At 41.0% G+C, this 24,879-nt stretch overlaps 1 protein-coding gene across 2 annotated transcripts in view; it reads left to right on the top strand.

The window, feature by feature from the left end:
• The window catches only part of unc5da (unc-5 netrin receptor Da), a 202,753-nt gene that overhangs the window by 165,852 nt on the left and 12,022 nt on the right, over nucleotides 1–24,879 (top strand). For both annotated transcript variants that reach the window (XM_017038680.2, XM_025061979.1), the window contains 8 exons: nucleotides 3,070–3,234; nucleotides 3,498–3,530; nucleotides 5,118–5,303; nucleotides 11,355–11,504; nucleotides 12,264–12,482; nucleotides 13,184–13,268; nucleotides 18,455–18,626; nucleotides 24,320–24,550. In XM_017038680.2, the coding sequence (XP_016894169.1) occupies nucleotides 3,070–3,234; nucleotides 3,498–3,530; nucleotides 5,118–5,303; nucleotides 11,355–11,504; nucleotides 12,264–12,482; nucleotides 13,184–13,268; nucleotides 18,455–18,626; nucleotides 24,320–24,550 (1,241 nt within the window). The remainder of the gene's footprint in view (nucleotides 1–3,069; nucleotides 3,235–3,497; nucleotides 3,531–5,117; nucleotides 5,304–11,354; nucleotides 11,505–12,263; nucleotides 12,483–13,183; nucleotides 13,269–18,454; nucleotides 18,627–24,319; nucleotides 24,551–24,879) is intronic.

The raw sequence follows: 24,879 nt of genomic DNA on the forward strand, positions 1-24,879 counted from the left end.
GACTGGGTCGCGACCCTCAGGTGGGTCGCAAGAGGTTTTTTTTGGGTCATCTCGCATCATGTTTCCCAGGAGTTTACCAATAATGTTTATTGACTTGGGTCGTGAAGGTTTGTGACTTCGTCAGAAAAAATTCGGGAAACACTGCAGTTCAACATACTGTAGGTCGTGCAGTGTAATGTCTTCATCTTGCTGTATTGCAGTAATACAGTAATACATTTCTTATGTTATAAGCGGCTGTCAAACAACTCAATTGGGCCTTTAACACTACACAATAGAAAGGTCACAAGGTCAACAGGAAGATGACAATTGTTGTTGACTTTTAAATAAGATCATAAATGCACAGTGAGTTGATCGGTCATGTGGTACACTGTACACACGGTACCTCAGCCGTCCCACCCACAGATGTCCTGGGAGTGAAGGGTAGAAATTTGTTTACAAAAACACTATTGGACCAGTTGTGTTTATAATGATGGAATATTAATATATTATATAAAATATAATACATTTTAATTTTGGGTAAAAAAGAAAACCTTGGAATTCTTTGACAATTTTTTCCCCTGGTTGCATTATTGGTACGAGTCCTTCAGTTTACCTTCTCAGCATCAAGTATTAAACCTGCCGTTGTAAAGACACACGTTGGCGCATCAAATGAATACAGTATAAATACAACGTCAGTAGAACGAAATGTAATATACAGAGCAAAAAAACAGTTTCCGTTTGAGCACCGGTCAGAAATTCCAGTCACAGAGTGACTGCTATCTTTTCCCCCTGTGTCTTGACGTCTGCCATTGTAGTCACAGCTGTTGTCTGATTGGTCTCCTTTGTTTGTTGGGAAGTTAAGATAACGACAGTTAAGCCCTGAATCTGCTCCCACGGGTTGGTTAGATTCAGAGAGTGGTTATTTCCTGCTCATGTTTTTTTTCCCGGGCTGTCCTGTTGTAGGAGTGTTATGTTCTAGTGGACCTGGTTCTCCTTAGTTCAGGATCTAAAATATAACCCGACGGTGCTCTGTATATCAGCCATGGATCTATCGCAGCTTTCCGTGTTTTCACCGTCTTCGCTGTCTCTGTACTTTTGGGCTCCTCTATGTGTTTATGATAAGGACAGTCATTTAAACGGCAAATAAAATCCCCAAGGCAAAACCTGTTGGTTGGTTTTTGTTCTTTTTTAACATTTTTGGCAGAAGCTTTTTGCGAAATGGACGGCAGGGGTTTTTTCTTTTTCTTGAATCCTCTGAACTGCCACGGTTTCACGTTCTCTTCACACGGCAGTTTCGACCGCAGCAGTGCAGGTGGGGGTGGTGACGTAGGAGGCGTAAGCGGTGATGGTGGAGGTGCAGGCGGGGGCGATGAAACAGGTCTGGATCCAGAGTTCATTTTCTCCCATATGTCAGGCAGCGACGTTTTCTCCCACTCCACCTGATACTGAAACACGGCCTCATCGGTGTCTCTGCTGTTGTCACTCCTGGACTCCAGCATCCGTTGTGCATGTGACGTAAGAAATTCCAGGGTGTCCTCCGGCTCTGCCAGGACCGTCGCTCGAGACAAGCACATCAAAATGCTTTTAAGTCCACACGGTGCTGAGTGACGAACACGCAAACCCCGTGGGTTGTGCATGTTGAGTTCCTCTGCGGGGTTGTACAGCAGTGGGCATCCCAAGTCTTGCATTTCTGCCTCCTTCTACTGGCTCTGTGGCAAACTTCAGCCAAACTGTTTGTTGTTGGTGAGTTACAGCCTTCAGAAGTCATGGGTTGATGACTCTTGAGTCATTAACTCAAGGTGAAGGCTTAATGATTCCGGTGTTAGAGCCACACGATGATATCACTTTGATGTACATCAAAGATATCAAAGGGATCGTGTGACATCATCAAATGAAAAAACATCCCCTCAGTATTTGCTGTGAGCCAACAGCATCGTGTCCTTTAGGGGTGACACTGCAGGTCACATGTCACACAGTTGCTGTAATTATTTATATTTACAAATTTTTAACAAAGATATATTTGTATATATTTATACGTTAAATAATAAAATATATACAAATATATGTAAACATATTTACACACATATATTTATACATATTTATATATTAACACATTTTCTGTATATATTCTATATTAATGCATATATATATATATGTGTGTATATATGTTTATATATAATACATTTTATTTCACAGGTGCCTTTCTGTCACCCAAGGACACCTAATGTATATATATATATATATATATATATACACACACATATATACATCATGTCATCCTTTCCTCTCCTCTCCTCCTGTCCTGTCCTGTCCTGTCCTGTCCTGACCTGTCCTGTCCTCTCCTCTCCTCCTGTCCTGTCCTGTCCTGTCCTGTCCGGTCCTGTCCTGTCTTCTCCTCCAGCTGCCTTCTTCCTATTGATTCTTACGTTTCTGCGTCTGTGTTTGGCCACAACGGTGTGAATTTGCGTTTAGATTACCAGGAAGAAGAGAATGTAGAGAGCATTCAGAGCGAGTGTTGACGGAGGACGCACAAACACAGCCTCTGCATGAGTCTCCTTGGCTCCCTGAAGAAAAGGCTTTTGTAAATGTATCAATGTGGAGTTTACCTTGAAGATGTTTTCTGTAGTTTACAGTGTGAATCAGCTAAGGTCCAGAAGAAAAAAAATCTATAGATTTTTTCTTTATTTTTGTACATTTGTGCCACTGTGGCTTTGCGGTGTGTATGCTATGTTGGTGTAGCTATACTTGCGAGGACATTGTTTTGAAAATGTACCACTGTGGTGGGGACCCATGTGTTTGTGGGGACATTTTTCAGGTCCCCTATGTAGGTATTTTGCATTAGGATTATGGGATATGTTTGGAACAGTCAGGGTTTTAGAAAAGGACTTGGGAATGCAGTGTGCATTGTGAAGTGCCCACAAAACACAAAACCCAGTGTGTGTGTGTGTATGCATAAGTAATTGAGGCTGGAGAATGAGAAGGTGAACAGGGCCTATATTGGAGTGGTTGACAGACAATGCACTTTACAACCTAACTTGTTCTCCTATTTTTTTTATTTTATTTTTGTTCTCTTTGTCTCCGACCCTCCAGTTGATGGCAGCTGGGGCGAGTGGAGCGAGTGGTCATTGTGTAGTTCGAGCTGCGAGAGGCAGCGCAGCAGAGACTGCACAGCCCCGGAGCCCAAACATGGAGGACGACTGTGTGACGGGGTGGCATTGATGACGGACAACTGCACCGGCGGCCTCTGCACAGAGAGTGGGTGACATCATCACGCTGTGACACAAAGACAAACAGATTGTTCATCATCATTACTGTTTATTTTCTTCTGCGTCCAAACAGATGGTTATGAATCAACAGTTTTCCATTGGTGGAATAGATTTGGAGTTTGATTATTATCCAGCTAATCTCCCTCATGTATTGCACACAGTTCACAGCGCAGCCGGGGATGCGTGTACAGAGAAGAAAAATAACTCCTGTAACATAGTAACATAGAACTTGGTTCTTCTCTGTCCTTGCAGATCGAAAGTTGCTGCATGATGTGAAACCGCAGGGTGAGTTTTCCTTTTGTCATTAAAATAGTATCACATAATGTAATAATAGGGCAGCCGATTTTAATGAGATTTATACATCACAGACATTTTCAAATTTAATTGTCATGCGAATATTTTTGTAATTTTCCAAATTACATTCACACATCATTGTCATATTAAATAGATTTTTTCATACATACATACATACAAACGCTGAAGTATTTTAATTTTTTTTTTAAGTTTTATTATTTTTATTCATTTTATTACATAAGCTAGGGTCAGATATAGTTTTAGGCTGGCACAAAAAAAAAAGTGTGTTAATGTAATGAGGACGTAAATGATACATACACCCAGGTCTGAATGCCTGTGGAGCATTGTTACCTGTAGAGTTTTCCAGTGGTGACCTGCTGGGTTAGGAAGCAGCCCTTGTGTCCAGAAGGTTCACAGGCTGTTGGTTCTAATCCACCAACCACCAGGTGCCCCTGAGCATGGCTCCGTCCACACTCTGCTCCCAAGGCACTTAGCTTGAGCTGCCCGCCCTCCCCCCGCTCACTAAGGTGACGGGGTCAAAGGCAGAGGTCACGTTTCGTTGTGCGCTGTGTCACAATCACGATAAATCACGTTCACTTTTCCTGCTGTATTCCAGGAGCTGTTACATCATCAATAACCTGCTTCTGCCCAAAGGATGAAATAAAGTGTATTTTACATTCCTTTTGTTTTGGGGAAAGAAAACAAAATCTCAACACTGTTTCCTGATAACTTGACAAAGCTCTTCAACACATCTGAGAGACATGTTCCGGTTTTTAAAATCTTCACACCGTCACCTCGTGTTTACACATTTTCACAGCATATTCATAACTCTCTAAGTGCATTAGCCCATTAGTGGGTGCTGTTGTATTTATCCTGTACAGTGGAAATTAATACATGTTTTTTTTTGCTATGTTTTTTTTTTCTGTCATTTAAGGCTTTGCTGCTAAACCTCACCATAAGCCCTCAAATTAACCCTGTACTCTCCCAGTTAATCCTGCTTCGCATATTATGTCAATTTCTCCTAATTTGATCTTTAGGTTATTTAGAGGATTTCCCAGCACATCCTATTTCAGCACAGATTCTATTATCTCCCAAGAATAAGCGAGCAGTCTCTCTCTCTCCCTCACCCCTTATTTTTTCCACTGTGGAGTCAGACGCTGCGGCACTGGTGGGACCAGATAGAGCATAATCACTGCCAATGAGCTAATTTAATGAATTGGTTTTGTCACATTATCCCAGTGGAACACAAAGCGCCTCCAACACCACAGCCAAGCAGTGTTTGAAATGACAGTCAGGTGCTGGCTTGATTATAATCTCCTTCTTTCTGAGGTTCCTCATTAGTAGCTTTAACACTCTAGAAACCACCAAGCTGGGTGGAAGGCAGCAGGGCAGATGGAGCAGAAAATAAGTAGAAGTGATAAACTGAAGTCTCACACCACGGTACAGTTGCATCCTTTAGCTGATTTTCACTACTTTAACCAATGTTCTTATATGACGGGGTTCGTTTTAAGGGAGAATGCATTAGGAAACATCTGAGGTTCTAAACTGCTCTCTTTGTCCGACTTGTTGTTCTTTCAGGGGTGGACAACAGCACTGACGTGGCTCTGTATTCAGGCCTCGCCGCAGGAGTAGTGATGGTGGTGCTGCTGATCATCGCCGTCACTCTGTACAGGAGGAGCCAGAGCGAGTACGGCGTGGATGTCATCGACTCCTCCGCCCTCACCGGTGGATTTCAGTCCTTCAGCTTCAAGACATCTCGACAAGGTGAGGGGCTGATGGAGCTCTGACGTGAATATTAACACAAAGAATGCTGCAGTGGTTTAGGTATAAACGTGTATCTACCGTCTGCTACTGCTGCTAGTAGACCAGTTAACTTATAAACAACAGAATATTGACAATTGACAAATAAAAAATTATGAATTAGAAAATTATATACTGTATGTCTGACACTCAAAATGTCTAGTGTTATAACTTCAACTGTGGCTACAGTTATCACAGAGAGCCATCAATGACAAAATCTCTGACAGACAAAAAAAAAAAAATCTAAGAAAATTCTAAAAAAGAAGAAATTTAAAGAAGTCCAAAGTCGAGTCAAATGACCACAGTTCCCATTATTTGAATCTTTATCCAATGTTATGTCCAATGTCTAACCCTTTCTAAAAAAATATTTTTACATTCTTTAAAAAACATTCTTACTCTGCTGCACATTGGACTCGGGGCTCTTGTTTTTTTTCTTTTTTTTTTTTTCCTATTTTATTCTATTCTTATCCAGAATACAACTTTAAATTCATGAAAACACATTAAAATGTTCCGTAAAACAAAAACCCAACTGCTAACGAAAATAATCAGCCAGACCTGACCTTTGACTTTGGTAATAAATAATTAAAATAAAAGTTTGGTTCAGAGCAGATTCTTCTCCGTTCCGTGTGCCCTCTTGAACATCGTCATTGTCTGTGGACAGATTCACCCGCAGAGGTACCAGGCCCTGTCAGTCCGTCTCTCAGATCAATTAATTACAACCCATGTGTTTTATTTATGTCAAAAGTGAATTTAGTTTGATATCATAATAATAACAGGAGCTTTGTTTCCACAGTCACTTAATGTCTGCTTTTATTCACTGATGGAGTTTAGGCCCCGCCCATAGGGCGGGACGTTTTCCGTCTTTCACGGTTTTTACATTCCTAACATGCACAAGCGCTTATCAGTGCAGTCGGCAGAAAATCAAGTTGTGTGGTTAATTCGCAGGCGTCTGCTGTCACTTTGGATGATTTCATTAATAGATCATGAAACGCATGCTGTTAAACTTGTGCATAATTAAACCCAGCACAGCCCATAAATTAGGGACTGGAGTCAGAACGCAGTTATTATATTTTTGTTGCGTGGTGATAGCTGTGATAAGATTCCTATTGTGTTAGTAAGCATCACATTCAAACTCGTGTTTTGTTTGTTTTGACGTGGACCAGATTTTTTTCAAAGACACCATATGGAACTGTGTTGTTTTTGTCAACTTGTCTTCATATTCAAAAGTTGAACAAAGTTTTGGCTTTTTGAAAAAAAAAAAAATTGTTGAGAGAAGTTTTATCAACACATGTTCAGTGAACTACGAACATCAAATATCACATTTTTAGAAATTGTGATTAAATACATTATTTTTCAGGATTAATCACAATTAATTACATTGTTATTTATTTTTTATATTTATTTATTATTTAGTTTAATAATAAATGAGAAAGTGGCATTTTTTTTATTAAAAACAAAAAAATTCTTTCAAGTAAAATGTTTTACTTTTTTTGAGTGATTTACTGCCTTCAGTACTTTATATTGCAGTAAGGTGATGCCTAAATACAATAGACGTGAAGTACACTGGTACTAAACAATTTTGTTTTGCAGTACTTACATATTACTTTGGTTCTATTTACTGCACAGTCTGGAAGTTCTCACATCCCCTGATGGTACTGATCAACACACCACTGCTTCTAATCATCATCATCGTCATCATCATCATCATCATTGTTAATATTGCTGTACGCACCTCGTTAATTCTCGTTAGCAAATATAGCAATTAATTATTGTTTTGATGTGATGATAATGATTTAATTAAAAAAAATGCAAAAGGTTAAGAAATGTAATTATATATTTCTGTGTGTGTTGTATAAATATCCTTAGGCATAAATACACACAGTGGTGCTTTGGCCCAGAGGCAATGTCTCTGTCATTGGTGTGGAACTCCAGGGTTCACCTCCTGGACAAGTTCGAATCCCGGTCAGGGCGGTTGGTACCTTCCAGTGGACTCACCACCCGCAGGAAGGTTTAGGGGGGTTGGTACGGTGCAATGTGATTTGGGTGGCGACTGCTGCCCCCGCGACCCGGTAACGGATAAGCGGATGAAAATGGATGGATGGATGGATAAATACACACACAAATGTCTTTTTTATCCAACATGAGGCTCGTGTCGATGCTTTCAAGTAAACCCATAAATACACAAATACTGTAACATAAATACACACACAAATGTCCTTTTTATCCAACATGAGGCTCGTGTCAATGCTTTCAAGTAAACCCATAAATACACAAATACTGTGATACGTAGTACCTGTGTTCACGTGTCTTTGTTTTACCTTTTTTAGCCTTTTTTTAGATGTATGATACATCAAAAAGTAAATATCTGCCTCTCTTGAGCGTCAGGCGTCGACTCGGAGATTTCTTTTTATTATTATTATTTCTTACATTGATAGAAGGGATACAGGAGAATCCAACCACTGTCTGGAAAAACTATTTTCAGAGTCAGATAAAGACAAGCTCACTTGTTCGAAAGAAAAAAGAATAAATTGCGCCGTCGTTTTTCACATTCAGATGTCTTTTCTTTTCGAGTGCGTCTTGAGAATCTGTCCTCGTTCACTGCTGTTCTATGAGAGCAGCAGGTTTTATCCATTCAGCTGAAACCTGCACCTCAACAGAGTGGATGTGATTTGATCTGCAAAAAATGACTGGAAACAGTCATTTCTTTAAAAAAAAATGTTTTCCTTCTTTTGGCTTTTGATGGTTCTTCTTTATGTTTTATTATTTTGTTTTTTTCATTTATTTTTTTCTTTAAAATAATTGAATTTTCATTTGTCCATTTTTCAATTTATTCCTTCAAGATTACGATGCGTTCAGGTCTCTGTTTACACAACGTAAATCCTCCAAATGGCTACTGCAACTAATAAAATGTTCACGCTTCGTTGCACCATGTATGAAGAAATGTGTGCTTTTTAATCAAAATATGTCGAGGGAAGAACAGCAAATCAACACCTCAGGCACCATTTCCCAAATTTAATTGTCCCTTTACATGAAATAAAACCAAAATACAACGCTGTTGTTAATAACACCAGGTGTAAGGTAGAATACTGCAGTGCCTTTGTACTTGATGGTGATCAGTGGTTTTCACGATGTTCAGTAAGGACTCGAGGCCTAAAGCACAAGTGTAAATAGTTTGGGCAGAAAGACGAGGTTTGTCAGGAAGTTGTAAAAGAAAGTAATAAACTGTGGCTAATATAGGTAACTGCCTATTACAGTGGTAATTAGGGATTACTTTTGTAACAATACATTACCTTTATATGGAGTAATTTATGAAGTAATACGCTAAAATGAAACAAGGTAATTAAGTGCAGTACTAATGAGTATCATCAACATCTCTCCAGAGTGCAGCTCCGCTTTTCACAGAGATGGTAGCTCCCTTAGGGTTCCCATACATCCTGGAAAAAAACCTGGACATTTTTCAATTCCCCAGTCATGGAAAACATGTGGAAACTCAGAGGTGACATGTCCTAGAAATGGCAAATTTTTCCTGGAAATGAATCCTTCTCTCTACATCTGTGGTCCTTCAACTGTATTGGTCTGTACTTTCAGGATTAAGATTAAATAAGGTGTCGACCCCCAACTGGGTGGGGAGAGGTGACTTCAGAGTGTGGAGGACACCATGGACAGTTGACTAGTCCTAGTTCAGGGCTACGTGTAGAGACAAATGGTCTACCACATTGTTTTCCAAAGACTGGTTCTTTCAAGAGGGTTTTTTGGGGTCGTCTCACATCATGTTTCCCTGGCTGACTTGGGAAACACTGCTCTAACATATCTTTGGTTAGTAGCTGGTGATGATGATGATGAAGAAGAAGAAGATGATGAAGATGATGAAGATGATGTTAATTGTGATGATGATGGTTTAACAACATGCAGAATCCCTAAAGCAGGTGCAGGGATTCCTCTCTGTTGCTGTAAGACAATAATACTAACTATGATTGGTCCTACTTTGTGTACTTAGTACGTTGAGTACTCGCAGCTGAAGGAAAATGCTCTGCGTTTGAAATGCTTCAAAACAATTGCACGTAGATTGAAAATCAACACCGCAACTTCATGTATGCCATTAAAATACAGCTTGTTATACTAGTATACACTCACGTAATACTATAATACCAATATTTTCCTTGAAGTTACAGTATTTATTTAAACTAAATACTGTGCCCATTTTAAATTTTTTTTTTTTTACCTGGAGATTCACGCAGTCATCGTTGTCGTGACTTAAGCGTCCAATAACATGCAGTATCTACATGGCACACTGGCTATGTATGGTTGTATTAAAAACATCAGTGAGCCCTGAGCAACAAGCAGCCACTGAAACACACGGTAACCACCTCTGTTTGTGCTCCAGACAAATTCGCAATTTATGTGTCATCTGTTATTACGGAGACCTTTTTTACAGGCCCTGGGAAGCAAAATAAGCCAAAAAACAGTCATCCAGATTGTGTTAGTTTGTGGCATTATGGGCTGTTTGTGTAGTATCTTATCCAACAAATCTCCATTTTAATTATTCATGATTCCACAATGAAAAATGTAATTTATTGGTGCTTTCAAGGTTGTTGTTGTTGTTGTTTTTTCCCATCCAGACTCCAAATGGATCATTTATGGCTCTGTGTCTCCAAACACCAAAACATTAGAGCTCAAAAGCGTAGCCTGTTTTGCCCCACGGATTAAGGCATATTTTTACAAGGCTGGCATTATGGTTTGCAGAGCAACAGCTCTCAGCAGGGCATAATAAAGTTCATTTTGATAACACAGCAGGAGGATGAAAGTGCTTTAATCTCGGTCCCTTTTCCCCCTTGATATAAGGAGTGAAACAAGCAGACCTCCTACAGCTGCACACCCACACGTACGGGAGGAACTCCTGCCATAAATGCAAATACTGAGAAAAACCATGGAAATGTCCATGTAAACACACTTGTTGGGGTCAACCCATTAGTCTTTCCTGTGTGTTAATGAAGCAGTAAATGAAACAGATCAGTATGTAAAGACCCCCCTTCAGGGGGCGCCACAGTATCATCTGCTTCTATCACTAGCATTCTCCTTTATATTTGGGCTTCATTTATAATGGCAGTGCCTAACTCTGAGTCGTTGACCAATCACCTGGCAGTTCATTGAGTGACAGCCCCCATCATCATAGGGCCACGGGCCAAACTTGGGCCACATAAAACGCTCAGTTTTGCACCTGTGAGCCACAAGAACCGCGGCACTGGATAGGTCATGTGTGTCAAACTAAAGGCCCGTGGACCAAATGTGGCCCACCAAGTCATTTTGTGCGGCCCGTGGGAATTTTATAAGGTCTCATAATAAAGTCCATACTGCTGAGTTTCTTAAGAGAGAGACAGAGCAGAAGTACAATAAAACCAGAGATACTGTATGTACTACATGAGAAGCTCAGTGTGGTCAAAGCTGCGTTCCACATGGTGGCGGTAGTGCATCAGTCAGTTCTATAAAAAGCTATAATATACAGAGACGTCTGTCTTTTCTACGCTAGCTTTAGCAAATGAGATGGTTTTTAAAATGAAAAAATCCCCCCAGCTATAATATACAGAGACGTCTGTCTTCTCTACGCTAGTTTTAGCAAATGAGGTGGTTTTTAAAATGAAAAAATGAAAACAAACGTCATGCAGACCCCCCCGCCCCCATCTATCCCCCAAAAAAGACTACATTTATGCATAGGTACAATCCAGACTTCATCAAATCTAATATTTAATGGACCTCAGGTCACTCAGGTACCATAAAAATTAGGGCTCAAGGTCAAAAAGGTTAAGAACGCCAGCATTATACAACACATTCAAATCAGAATCTCATCAGTTCAGTCTGTTCAACTACAACCATTAACATGTAGTTGTTGTTTGTGGATGTTTATCCAGAATATAATAGCTGCTTGAAAATAATTCTGACAATGTGTAATTCATCTCTCTCTCCCCCCTCTCTCTCTCCCTGTCCCCCTCTCCCCCCCTCCCTCTCTGTTCTCTGCAGCCAACCCGTTGCTCATTAATTCGTCCATGCAACCTGATCTGACAGTGTCGCGTACCTACACCAGCCCCATGTGTTTTCAAGACTCCATTGACAAGGAGCTGATGGCTGAGCGATCACTCCTTAACCCGCTGCCAGATCTCAAGGTCAAAGGTTAGACAATGCAACTGCTATGACAGGCCGCCTCGGTGGTGCGTAGCTACTTATAGACCTGAAGAGTAGCGGACAACTGTGCAGCTTCAGTCAGAGCGACGAACCTCTTGGTCTTTACGTCTTCTCTGAAGGAGATCCTTTAAAAGGTGCTCGCAGAGGGAATATACAACTGCGACCTTGGAGGCAGGAAGTGCCTCATGTGCAGAGCCACTTCCTGTCTGGTTATTGTTTCTCCACATGTCAAACCTTTTTCTATCCATATTGTTTTATCACTGACAGAGGAACAGCTTTAAAATGAAATGTTATTTTAGTAGTTTCTCAAATACAACATGGTACTCCCACCACACCACGGGTGTTAGTTTCTAGAACAGACATGGGCAATCTAAGGGCCGGGGGCCGGATGCGGCCCGTTTAAATTTTTAATCCGGCCTGCCAAACCTTTCCAAATTCTATTTATTTATATTATCATTATACTTTGCCTTTTCCCTGCAATACCCACGTTTGCCCAATAGATGCCGTAGTAAAATGATAAAAGCATTTGAGCCTTTATGCATGACTTTTACATGTTTACATGTGAACGCTCCATCTATCTGCTCCTGACCCGGCCCCACTGTCAAATTTTAGGGCCAATTTTAGCCCGCGAGACAAAGGTTTGCCCACGCCTGTTCTAGAAGTTACACATTAGAAAGCAGTTTTTGTAACTTCCCCCTCATTGGCACCACTACAAAGTCACACACACTTGTATCTCTGCACCTGTAGATGTGGCTGAAATGGCGGAGTACCACGTCATGTCCCACCCTCAGACGTTTCCGCGTGGCTTGGCTCCAGACTACAGAGGAGTTGCCGTCGGGACGACGCTGGGCAAACGAAACAAAAATGTCTTCAACCCCCAAGGCTCTCTGGCTCCCAGCAGGCCACTGCACAAAGCCACTGCAGTGTTCAGTCACGCTGGCGGCAGACTGGTGGTCCCCAACACAGGTGAGCCCACTGCAGAGTCCTTTGGGATGTACTATATTCATGGACAAATGCGGGCGGACAGCGGTGATGATGCTGCTGTGATTGCGTCGTGCACTTCTTTTCAACCCCGTCACTGTTTGTCTGGATGTAATTGTCTCCTAAAATGAGATTGTTTTCCCGGTGTTAGACATCAGTGACACTCCGGAATAAAACGATGGCTCCTGACAAAGTCAATGTGAATTATGATGAAAGTCTTTCCAACTGCACTTACTGCTTAATTAAGAGCGTCTCCACAACATGCATTGACTGGAGAGGCTGTAACATATTCATACGGTACATCAGGAAGGGAATGTTAACAAGTCTTTGTAAAAACAAACCTGTGACGCTGAGGCTGCCACATTATTCAGGCGCTGCTTTTCCCGTGGCCTACATTCATCATCTTGTCCCTCGAGGGGCTTTATCTGCTGCAGCGTAGATTGGCAGTAATTGTTCATCATATACTAGAATATTTTGTGTACATGTGTGCGTCTGGTGACAAAGAGGCTGCCGACAGCAGTGATTCACGAGGCCGTGGGGACCTGCTTCCATCACCTTATTCTGAGGCCCTCGCCTCCGTGTCTGTCGTCTTTAGTAAAGAGACGTGACAGACGCGTGTGCACGCGTGCTCGCCCCGTGTCTCCTGTCTGTGTACTGATCAGTTTCCGCACGCCCTCTCTCTGCAGGTATCAGCCTGCTGGTTCCTCACGGGGGCATCGCAGAAGACACAACCTGGGAAATGTACATGATCATCAACCAGGAGGACAGCAGGTGAGGGACGCTCGCCGAGACAGCCACGTCAGCCTTTTTCTTCGTTCCGTTTTAATTTTTAAACCTGACACTCGCTCGTCTGTCGACCTGCCAGGTCTTCTCCTCCTCTGTGCTTAACGGGCCAAAGTGCTTTCATGTGGAAAAACCTGTGGTTCTAAGTACATAAACGTGACAAATACAGCTGTAGACACAGTGCACGGGGACCAGCGGTGTGTGGTCGGACGTGTGTCACACATACACCGACAGGTTTCATTATTGCTTTGAAAAAACTCTGTCAGCAGAGGAGGGAAATGCACTTCACGACTCCGAGGGTCTGTTTTGTGTTTGCGGACATAACTGACAATATCTCCATCCATCATGACTGGTTGGAGCAGAGGAAATGCTGGGATGTCAGGCGGTGCTGTTTGCAGATTCTGATTTGGTTTGGGGGTTTGACGGGTGGTGGTGGTGGTGGTGGTGGTGGTGTTCTCCGCCGGACGACTGCTGCCTGCCAGCAGGAGGATGTTTGTGCAAGTTTGCGAGTGAGTTATTACTGGAGGAGGAATTGAAAAGATAAGAGCCTTTTGAAAAGGAGAGCTAATACATTTGACTTTTTAGGAAGAGCACCTCAGAAACTATTTCACAAGAAGATCTCCTTCTCTGAACGTGTTGTGGGTAAACAGCAGGCAGCATCAGTGTGGGGGGGGGGGGGCCGGTGGCCCCCCCCCCCCCCCCCACACCCCTCACCCTGGGGGTTAGGGATCGCCTCAACATCACCACCTGGTTATTTGACAGGTCTCCACAACAACTGCTGGAAATGACTTGAGATGACATGAGTCAGTACACAGATATACTGCATTGTATTGTGTACCGCAGGTGTACAGTCAACACTGTTGTCTTCAGAACTACTGCTTTTTAAAAAAAAAAACTACGTCAGTGATTTGCGCCCTGTGAAAAATATTTTCTCATCAAAAACAAACAACTTAAATCAATGAAAGTAGAAGTAAAACGGCAGCAGAATGTCATCTCTTACTGATTTTCATTAAACTGCAAGTCCTTGAGTAGTAGTCGATCTGGAATATGTCAAATTAAAGGCGTATGAAATATATTAAAAAATATATTTTAAATAAATAAATAATTTAAAAAACTAAACAAATGCTTCTCTAAGGATTGTAATTAAATAAATATTACATTATTATGTAAGGCTCGTGCATAGAGGATTGCCACATTTATATATTCCTTTCACCCATTTATTGATAGGTGAAATGCAGGAACCAATAATGTTATGTGTCATATATATATATGCTTCTTTTTTATTTTCTGTAAGTGTCAAACATAAGACTTCTTAGACTTAGACTTCTTAGTTTTACTCAGTGTCAACTCTGAAGTTTGCAGAGTAACTGCTGTGAACCAGAGTTGGTTCTTTGCCTCGTTCATATCACAGAACTTGCAGAGGAGGAGACCTGGCAAAACCATGTGCAGGCAGATTGGGCCAAAGCTTTTCTTTAATGTGTTTTTTTTTATTTGATTGAGATATTAATAAAAAAATAATAATTTTCAAAAAGAAATATTTTCTTAAAATCTCTGGTACTGCCAGACTTTCTTTCAAGTAATCCTGGTTTTAAAAAAGCTTTGAAAACCTGCCTACATTTTCTTCTTCTTCCTACAGTATTATTATTAATGTTGTTGTTGTTGTTGTTGTTGTTACAATTATTTAACAAATACTAGGTGTGAGTGATTGTTTGTCTGTATATCGGTATACAAATGAATGAACAAATGATTGAATGAATGAATGAGTCTGAGCCTGTGACACCAACTCTGCGTCCAAACACATCACACGACATCAAGTAACACAGAGACTCTCAGAAACTTCCACTGATGGTCTGAGAAGAGAAGCTTCGTGACAGACAGGTTTGAGTCATCACTGGTTTATCACAGCAGGACAGGCAGAGCTGAGAACTAAAAGCTCAGCACATCAGGATCTGAATCCCAGTCAACTGACATCTTATAAGTTGCATTACATTGCAACAGAACGGGTCCATTTTTAAAATGTTTCTTTTAACGAGGACGACATTTGAAATCAACCCGGTCTCACGCTCCCAACATTGGCGAGAGAACTGCACGAGAAAGGCAACTGTAACAACTGCACTGTTACTGGTGTGGTGTAACGCCTGTAACAACTGCACTGTTACTGGTGTGATGTAACGCAACTAGAAAAATACTCAAAAAAGTAATTAATTCATTCAAGAAATGTCAATTATAAATCCCTCACTCCAGCATGGCGTACTGCCTCTGCTGCACAGGCGACGTTCACACGACTTTGAACCGACTCTCAGTTCAAATATTTATTTTTTTCCTTCTGATACACCTGCCGTCTACTCTCGTCAAATAAAAACTTCACATTTCAGCCGTGGCCTCAGCGAGACGTGATTTGAACATCCAAGAGAGAATAGACTGACTTTTAGTGCCGACTCAAATTTATCTGTCATCTCACATCCATTATGAGGTGACATGGTCATCCAGTTGAAGATACAGATCAGAGGTCACCCATAGGTGGAGGCTCAGTTAGCGGGCAGGTTTTACACTCCCCTGCTCAGAGTCTCCCTGTCTGAGCCAAGCTGCTGCCCTCCAGCCTCCTGCTTTACTCTGATAAGCCAGATGCTGTTTACTTCTCTGGTTGTCATTTAAGAAGCTGCAGGAGCAGTCGACCACCGAGCTGTCAGTCAAAGCCTGCCCGCTGACAGCCGCTGGAGAAATTGGATCCGTTTCACCGTTTTCCAACCTCCGCCATCTACATAGGACGACAATTTAATCTGCAAAAAAAAAAAAAAAAAAAAAGATCGATCAGGGCTGGTTAAGTTTCAGGTGTTCACAAGAGGTTTCTTCAATTCCGAGGGCTGTACAAGGTTATTCTGCGTGTAATCTATTCCAGCCCAGCAGGGGACTGCAGGTAGTCCAAGGACAGACGGCACACAAACAAGCACACCGCTCACACACGAGTTGGAGAAACAGCGTTTGAGGCTACCATTTTTAACCCCTGGTGACACGGTTTCATTAGCAGTATTTTGTACTCACTTTATTAGTATTCTGCATAGTCAGTTAACTGATGTCAATTTGCAAGTTTTTCTCACTTCAACTACTGACTCCATTGGCTGGTCAAAGCCAGTGTCCAATGATCAGTGTCTCGAAATCTATTTTGATTCAAAGGTTAAAGTTTGGTGATAACCTTTTTATGTCTTTTGCTTTTGTGGGTTTTTTTTTTTTATCATTATCCAATGAGTATATTTAATCTAACTCCTAGAAACTAGAATTATATGAGAGCTTCGAAAAAAAGGATTGTAAAAAAGACAAAAACATCAGTTTATTAGCATTAGTATCATTAGTGTTAGTGTCATGGTTTGTGCAGTTATACTTCACAAATAGTTAGAAAGATGTTTTCATTTGGAAAGGCCTTAAGTTGTTGCCTTGTTGTTTTTTTGTTTTCTTGTCAAGTTCAGAATTGAGTTTGTGTTTTGGTACCTTCATATTTGTTTATTAAATCCTTAACAAATTTAAAATCACCAAAATCCATCAGAATGGAAACCTGTTAAAATGAGTGGAGCTTTAAAAAAAATCAACAGAACTGGAGGAACATTTGAACATTTTGAGTTAGCCTTCAATCTACGACATTGTTTCAGAGACTGACTGAAACAGAAAAAAAAATCATATTTTTCAGAGCATATTTTGTCTAATGTATTTAGACAATTTTACATTTACAAGCTTAGTTTTTACATTATTTTTTTATTTCTAATTTCTAGGTATTTAAAGATTAGGTATTTTACATTTTGTATTAATAAAAACATTGTGTACAATATCTTTTCCGTATACATTTCAACATTCAGTTTGCTGGAAACGTACTATTTAATCTGTCTGCATGTCACGTTTGTGCCACTCGTGATTCCACTGTAGTAATATTTACTCAGCTTCACGTCCATTTTGGAAACCCTAACCATTTTTAGTTAAAATCATCTAGTGGTTGACGCAGCTGGTAACCTTGAGCCTGTTGCTGATTATCACCCAAGTACAGCAGCACGGTGGCAGTGCTAACTGAATGTGTGATCTTTAGACAATAGAGAAAAAACCTCTTTGAACTTTAATGTGTTGATTGGTACCAAGATATCAAATACATGCAGCGAAAAAAGTCAATCTCCTCCCTCACACTCAAACAGTATATATATATATATATACAGTATACATATATATACATATATATTTATTTATTAATTTAATTTAATAATCAGTCATTACTCTTCATTTATATGGTGCATATAGTATATGCACCATATCTATGAAGACTAAATTCCACCAAAATGTTTACATATATACATAAATATATATATATATTAACTACATATATACTATGTATTTACTATATATGTACTATATGTATTTACCTAATACATACAGATAGACATACACATATGTACACATATATAAATATATATGTGTGTGTGTATATGTCTATATATATGTATATATGTGTGTGTGTTTGTGTATGTATATATATGTATATATACATATATACAGTATATAGCGAATATATACATATATACAGTATATACTGTATGTTTGTATGTATAACCACTGGTATTATCAGTGTGCCAGCATGCCACTATTGATGCTACACCAGTCCGTGCCGCTCGAGTGACACCAGCACCAATATCATGTCGTGGGTCAGCTTCATGACTGATGGTGGTCCCATCGATTGCATTCAGTCTTCAGGGCTTCCCGCCAAAATTGGGCCCCTGGCCAAGAGCAGCTTGGCTCAGCTAATCTGTCACCAGGGCGGCCAGAGCAGGCTTCATAAGCTCCCATCGACTCACAAAGCTTCCACACTGTCTGCTAAAGCCTGTCCTCCTCAGCCCCACTGTCCATTAGTCTTGGTGCTCTAATCTTCCTCTATCTGTGTGTGTTTGCGCGTGTATCTGTGTATCAGCTGTTCAAGGATTGATTTATTTTGAGTGTCCTAGGATTTGTGTTTACTTTGCCGAGAGGCCAGGGTCACACTCTACCCTGTGAATGTTTGATTAAGCAGCGGTTCATTAGCAGGGGAATTCTTGTCCTCATGTTTACGTGATGCTAAGGTGGCTCCAGAGTGAAGAGACAGAGACGTGATTGTGTTATAATTCATGATGTGATCTGACGGATGCCTGTTCCTCTCTCCGCAGCACCTTGTTCGACGATGGGCCCGAGATCTTTTTGAGCCCCGCTGTTAAGTATGGACCACCAGGCCTTGACTTGTCGTGTCCTATAGCCCTGACCATTGCCCACTGTGGTGAGGTTACAGCTGGTAATTGGACAGTGCGCCTAAAGAGACAAATGCAGGACAACAAGTGGGAGGTGAGAGGCTCTTTTTGAACTTTAGCTTTGGTTCGATTTTTGTCTTGACATCAGCACCGAATGCTGATGAGTGGCGATACGCCGCTCTCAGTCGCCAATGGAATATCAATGTGTTCTGGTAAACTGCTAAAATGTTTATCCTGCAGTGAAGTCATGTGAACACAGAGCTGATTTCAGGGTTGCCAGCTCAGATTCAGCCTCCTGTACGGAAATCCAGTCTTTCAGGCTTTACCCCACGTTATCATACGGTCATGATCTAACACCTTCAGCCAATGCTTTTTCTGTCACTCAACATCATCTCGCTCAGACTCACTTCAGTGCCATCTCGTCCTCTCCTCCCTCCCCATCATCCTGTTTATTTCTCTTACCCATCTCATGTTACCGATGCAGAGGCCTCTGGTTTCAGGTCGATGGGGAGGATTTCTCAACCGTTAACTCAGTACTGATTTTCATTAACATCATCCTGATCAACCTTCCAGAACCACAGACACCAGCCAGGAAGTCACCACTGCACCCCCACAGCGTCAGCTCAGGTTAAGGGCAAGACGTTTTAGAAGAACATGGTTTCCCCCCTCCAGCCCCTCCTCCCCCCACACAGAAGACAAAGACGCATCAATATCCCATGCAAATGACCCTTCACCACACCCATCACACGTACATTCCAGAGTGATGACAAGCCAAACACAAATGATACCCTATAGTTATTGAAAAAAAATGTATTTTATTTTTTTCTCCTTTTTTATTTATACGCTGAGAATAATGGTGTTTATAAATATCAGTCAAATCTGAATCTGTCAGATCTCTGGACGGTGAAACTTGACATCATTGGGAGACAAAATATTCCAGTACATCTGCAGTATGCGCACATTGGGATAAAACTGTACATCACTCTGAGAATAATTGCCAGTGGTGAGTTAATGATAGCTTTGTTTGTACTGCATCATGTAAACAAATTAAATTTAATGAAGCTATAATGCACCAGATGTCGGCGTACAGTTGTTCAGCTCATTCCATGATATGCATTAAAACAGAATCATTGTTTGGACGTGAATCGTCTTTAATCGTCTTAAGTCTTAAGCGCAGCATGCAGGAGGGCATGTGGTCAGAGCTAGTTGCCCGCCCACACCCCCATCCTCCACACCCACACTCCCCTTTCTTCTGAGGGGGAAACTAAGAATGCATTTTTAAAGACCAGCTCCATCCACATCATGACCTACTTATATAAACATAAACATGTGCTCATAAATTTACCGTATTTTCTGGACTATAAGTCGCTCCGGAGTATTAGCCCTCTAGCTCCTGTCAGTGTGAAGATAATGCACATGTGAATTCTCAGTGGTACAGGAATAGCAGATACTGGTACACAAGCCTAGAGTGCCCTCTAGTGGCTGTCATAACGAACATGTAAAATTATATATTTTAATATATAAGTCGCACCTGAGTATAAGTCGCAAACCCAGCCAAAGGATGTAAAAATGTCCGACTTATAGTCCGGAAAATACAGTAATCAAACTAAAATTTTAAGATTTTATTTTAAAAAAGCAGACAATTCACCGTAGTCCTGAGACAAAATGCAATGACTAAACTGCAAATAATAGACAAATATCAAATAGAACAGAGTTGAATAGAATACAACACACTTTTTGTCTTTGTCAAAATAATTAAAATTATTAAAGATTTGAGCGTACACCCCCCGACCACCGCCCCCCCCCTTCCCACACACACACCACTCATTGCATGTATGTCTTCACCTCCACCAAACAGCTCTATGTTTCTTTGAACAGTGAATAATTCATCGTATATGTATTTTAAGGAAATCCCTGCATACTGATCCAGAGGTGTTTTCTAGGACCTCAGTGTGAATGTAAAAGTTATCCATCAAACAGAAGAGAGATCAGCTGCTCGGGCGATGTCCTCTAACCCAGCAGTTTTACCACAAATGTATTTTCAAAGAATTTCTTTTTACACTCAACATCAAATGTTTTTAATCAGACCTTTCCCCTGCTCTAATCTCTCCGTCTCACTGAGGCGTACGCAGAGGTAAAGGCACGATCAAAATGAGAACAGACTTTTCGGTATAATGTACTCTGTAATTTACTCTCTTTGTGAAGGAGAGCTTGTCTGTGTGGACAAACAGTACGGGGTACATTTTGAATCAGATCTTTGGATGGTTGTATAACCAGCTCTGAACAAAGTGTGAAGTTATTATCCCAGGAAAGGCTGTGTTGTGATGTATTGACTTTCTGACACCCAGTGATTGTGCAGCGTTTCCTTGGCGGTCCTGTGGCTTGCTTGCTCAGCAGCAGAATGACCTCCCGGTGTTGTGTTATTAATAAAGTTAAACATAAAACAAAAAATGGAGAAAATACTCGGAGAGTGCAAAAATCTGCCAACGGCTGTGTCGTTTCCAACAGTTTCACGCTGCCACACACACACTGCCTCAAAACTCCGGGGCGGTGATTTTAAAAAGACCATTAAATATGAGGCGGCTATGGAACTGTGGGAAAAGGTAATGATTTTAGAAATTCAGAAGGATGGATGGATGGAGAGGTGCATGGATGGATGATGGATGGATCTTTGATGGATGGAGAGTTGCATGGATGGATGATGGACGGATGTTTGATGTATGGAGAGTTGCATAGATGGATGGATGGATGGATAGATGGATGGATGGATGTTGGATGGATGGAGAGGTGCATGGATGGATGATGGATGGATCTTTGATGGATGGAGAGGTGCATGGATGGATGATGGACGGATGTTTGATGTATGGAGAGTTGCATAGATGGATGGATGCAACGTTGCATGGATGAATGATGGATGGGTGGATGATGGATGGAGATGTAAAGGTAGAGATAATGGATGGATGGATGGAGATGTAAAGATAGAGATGCACAGGCAAATGTAATGGATGGATGGATATAGTTGGATAAATATATACTGTATATTATAGTTAGGACTGCAGATAGATGTATAAATAGATCAGTATCATAGACAGACATATAGATGGATAGATCACAGGGAGCTGTACTGTATATCTAGACTGATAGAAACAGATATAGATAGAAATATACCAAGTGAATGGGTGAAGCTATCAGAGAAAATCCCCGCTCCAAAAATCAATGTGATATATATATGGTCTCCAGGTGGAGGACGTAGAAGACACTGAACTAATAAGAGGAGCTGCTTCACTCCGTCTTAGTCAAAGGACTAACAGAGAGACAGGCCTATAAACTGACCACAACCACACAAAGACTGAGGGTAGTGTGACATCACACGGTAACAGAAGTCCTGACAGCTTGTTTTAAGAGACAGTTTCCAAGTTGCTGTTTGCATATCTTATTTGAAGCAATCTCTTCACAGTTTTTATATAGCACCCAAACCTGCTAAAAACATGGAAATATAAACCTTAAATAATTTAACACCTTCCTCCTATGAATGTATTATGATCTATCTCTCTGTTTAGTGCAGCGACAGTTTTTTTTTTTTTGCTCCTCACAGCTCAGAGTGAAATAACACCTCTGAATATTCCGTCAACTCTGCCCTGTCGAGCTACTTCACTGCTGAGTGTTGGTTCAGACATCTGACTTCAGAGCGGAGTAACTGAGTTGGTCTTTCAATGTAAAAGTAAACTCATAAAAAAGAGACAGAATGACCCTGGTTACTTGGCATAACCTTGAAGACCAGTGGCTCCTCTCCCTTTTACCCTCCTGGGGCTCTCACTCTGCGTGACATTTGCACAGATGTAATTTGCCAGCAGACGTGGTGCACAAAGAGGAGCTATCAAAAGACCCATCACTGACGGGGAACCATGTGCCAGAGAATGAGCAGAGGAAGGAGGAACAGACAGGAGATACAGATGGGTTCGGGGAAGGGAGGACGTGTTCTTCCATGAAAATGTGACGCCGTGACCCATCGCTGTCACTGTGAAATAATGAGGCCTTTATCTCAGAAGGGATGCTAACTCAAACCCTAATCTGTGGAATTAGCGATATAATAGGAGATGGAGGTCTCTCTACCCCCCTCACTCTTCCTCTCTCCTGCTCCTACTCCGTCTGCCTCTCGCTGCCTTCCCCATTAAAGCTTGCACTTTTGTACCGCTGGAGTTTGACTCCATCATTTCTCTCCGGCTGCCTGGCGGGGATGAGCGATGTGTCACCGAGATCCGTCATGTATGCTGCAGCAGCACTAATGGGCCCGGTTTTACTTCATATTCATTTAACAGGCCATATGCAGACAGGGCCCCGGGGTCGGACTTTTGGTTTAAAGGTGATTTAAGGAAAATTGAGCAGCAGGTGACGAGTTACTGACTACCAACACAACTGCACCCCGCTAATCCGTTTTGTCAGTGTTATGGTATTACCATCTGTTTAGCGCGGTGTGTCGTTATGTGTTCTGGCCTCCATTCAACTCTTCTTAGTTTCCGATTCCTAATGAGTGTAAATCGCCAGTTTGCTCTCTGAGCGTTCCCTTAATATTTCAAACAACTGAATTAATATTTAAAATGATGGGTTCAGGACCCGCAGAAGAGACCTTCGTGAATGGGTCGTGGACCACGTAAGTATGGTTAGGTGGATGGTTTGATTGATTGATTGGTTGGTTGGTTATTTGGTTGTTGGTTTGGTTTTCGTGAAACATTAAATTATTTGCTTTAATGTAAGGATTTACAGCAGGTTCTCGGTTTACGACATCCTCGATTTGCTGTACGACGTGTCGTGGTTACCACTATCTCCAATTAATTTGTCAAGAAGGTCTTGTTCCATCATTCTAACATATAGCGTTAAAAACAAATGTAGCACAAAAATAGTTGGCGAGCTGAAAATGGCTTTGTTTACATTGGCCAGTTGTTTGTCATACATTGGACTGGGCTACATTCACTTTCTCTCATTTTTGTAGTTTTTTTTCAGGAACCTTTTAACATTCATTATTATTTCCAAGCATAAGTCAGACTCTTCTGATGTTTTAATGTTATAGATTATGATGTAACCACTGTGTTAGCGTAGCTGAGTGACATAAGTACTAATGTACAATATGGGAGTTCAGACATACAGTGAAAATCGAGTTATGTTACGCCGTAGGAAAAGAATCGAGGACTCCCTGTAGATACATTTTTAAATTGTATGAAATTAGGTGTTTCATCAGACATTTAATTGTTTGTTTTTTACTTTAATTTGAAACATTTCAAACACTACAGTGGTTTTTGGATCTTTGTTGTAAAGTACAAAAAGTCACATTTAAAAGGGTAATTGGAAAATTTAAAGTGATGGAATCATTTGTGTAGCAAAAATAGAATCCCACAGACAAATGTTTGTTATTTTATTTCTCGACTGTGTTTAAAACAGCCCCAGTAGTACTGGAACTGGAACATGAGGTCGTTCTACTTTTGCTTTTCATAATTGAGTCAACGAAATCTAACAATCTGGAATCATCTTGTTTTTAATTTAAATTGTTGTTCCATCCACTATACTTCATCAAAGGGGATACATTCTCACATCTGTATTTTGTAATTACTACTATGAAACTATGTAACTTCAGTTTCAGGGCAAATGACTGTGTTTGAAATGTTAATGAAGTCAGTCACTAACATTGGCTGCGGTGTTGAAACCCCGGGCTCAGACTTCCAGTGCTGAACGAATCCCGCTTCAGCACTCGCAAGATTTTGTCTCCTGATACATCTCCACCTCTTTTCACAGGAAGTAGCGTCTGTGGATGAAGAGAGCACATCCTGTTACTGTCTGTTGGAGGCCCAGAGGTGCCACGTGTTGTTGGAGCACCCCGGTCGCTACGCCTTGGTGGGGGAGCCACTGAACCAGGAGGCAGTCAAGCGTCTGAGGCTGGCCGTGTTCGGTAGTCCTGATACGAGCAACTCTCTGGGCTTCACCCTCAGGGTGTACTGTGTGGACGACACGCCCCACGCTTTTCAGGTGAGAGGGTTGAAGGAGCGTGCGTGCAGGGAAATCACTGAATCAGTAACTGAATCAGCGACTGAATCACTGAATCATTTCTGAAGTATCATGTCCTTGAACTTCTTCTTTTTCCCTTTGTTTTAATTCACACATTTCTACATTTAATGGTAATTAGAGGAATCATCATCTTACTTGACATTTTTTTCTAATATAAGAAAAAAATGTTAATTCAATAAATTGACAGTTGCTAATGTAACTAGGCTTGACGAAGTTAATCTGATTTCAAACCAATGTGTTTGTCATTAATCTAATCTTGATGCTCGCTAATCTGATTACTAGTTAGCGTA

This window comes from Cynoglossus semilaevis, chromosome 14 (assembly GCF_000523025.1).
Source record: "Cynoglossus semilaevis isolate Cse_v1.0 chromosome 14, Cse_v1.0, whole genome shotgun sequence".
NCBI classification, from domain to species: Eukaryota; Metazoa; Chordata; class Actinopteri; order Pleuronectiformes; family Cynoglossidae; genus Cynoglossus; species Cynoglossus semilaevis.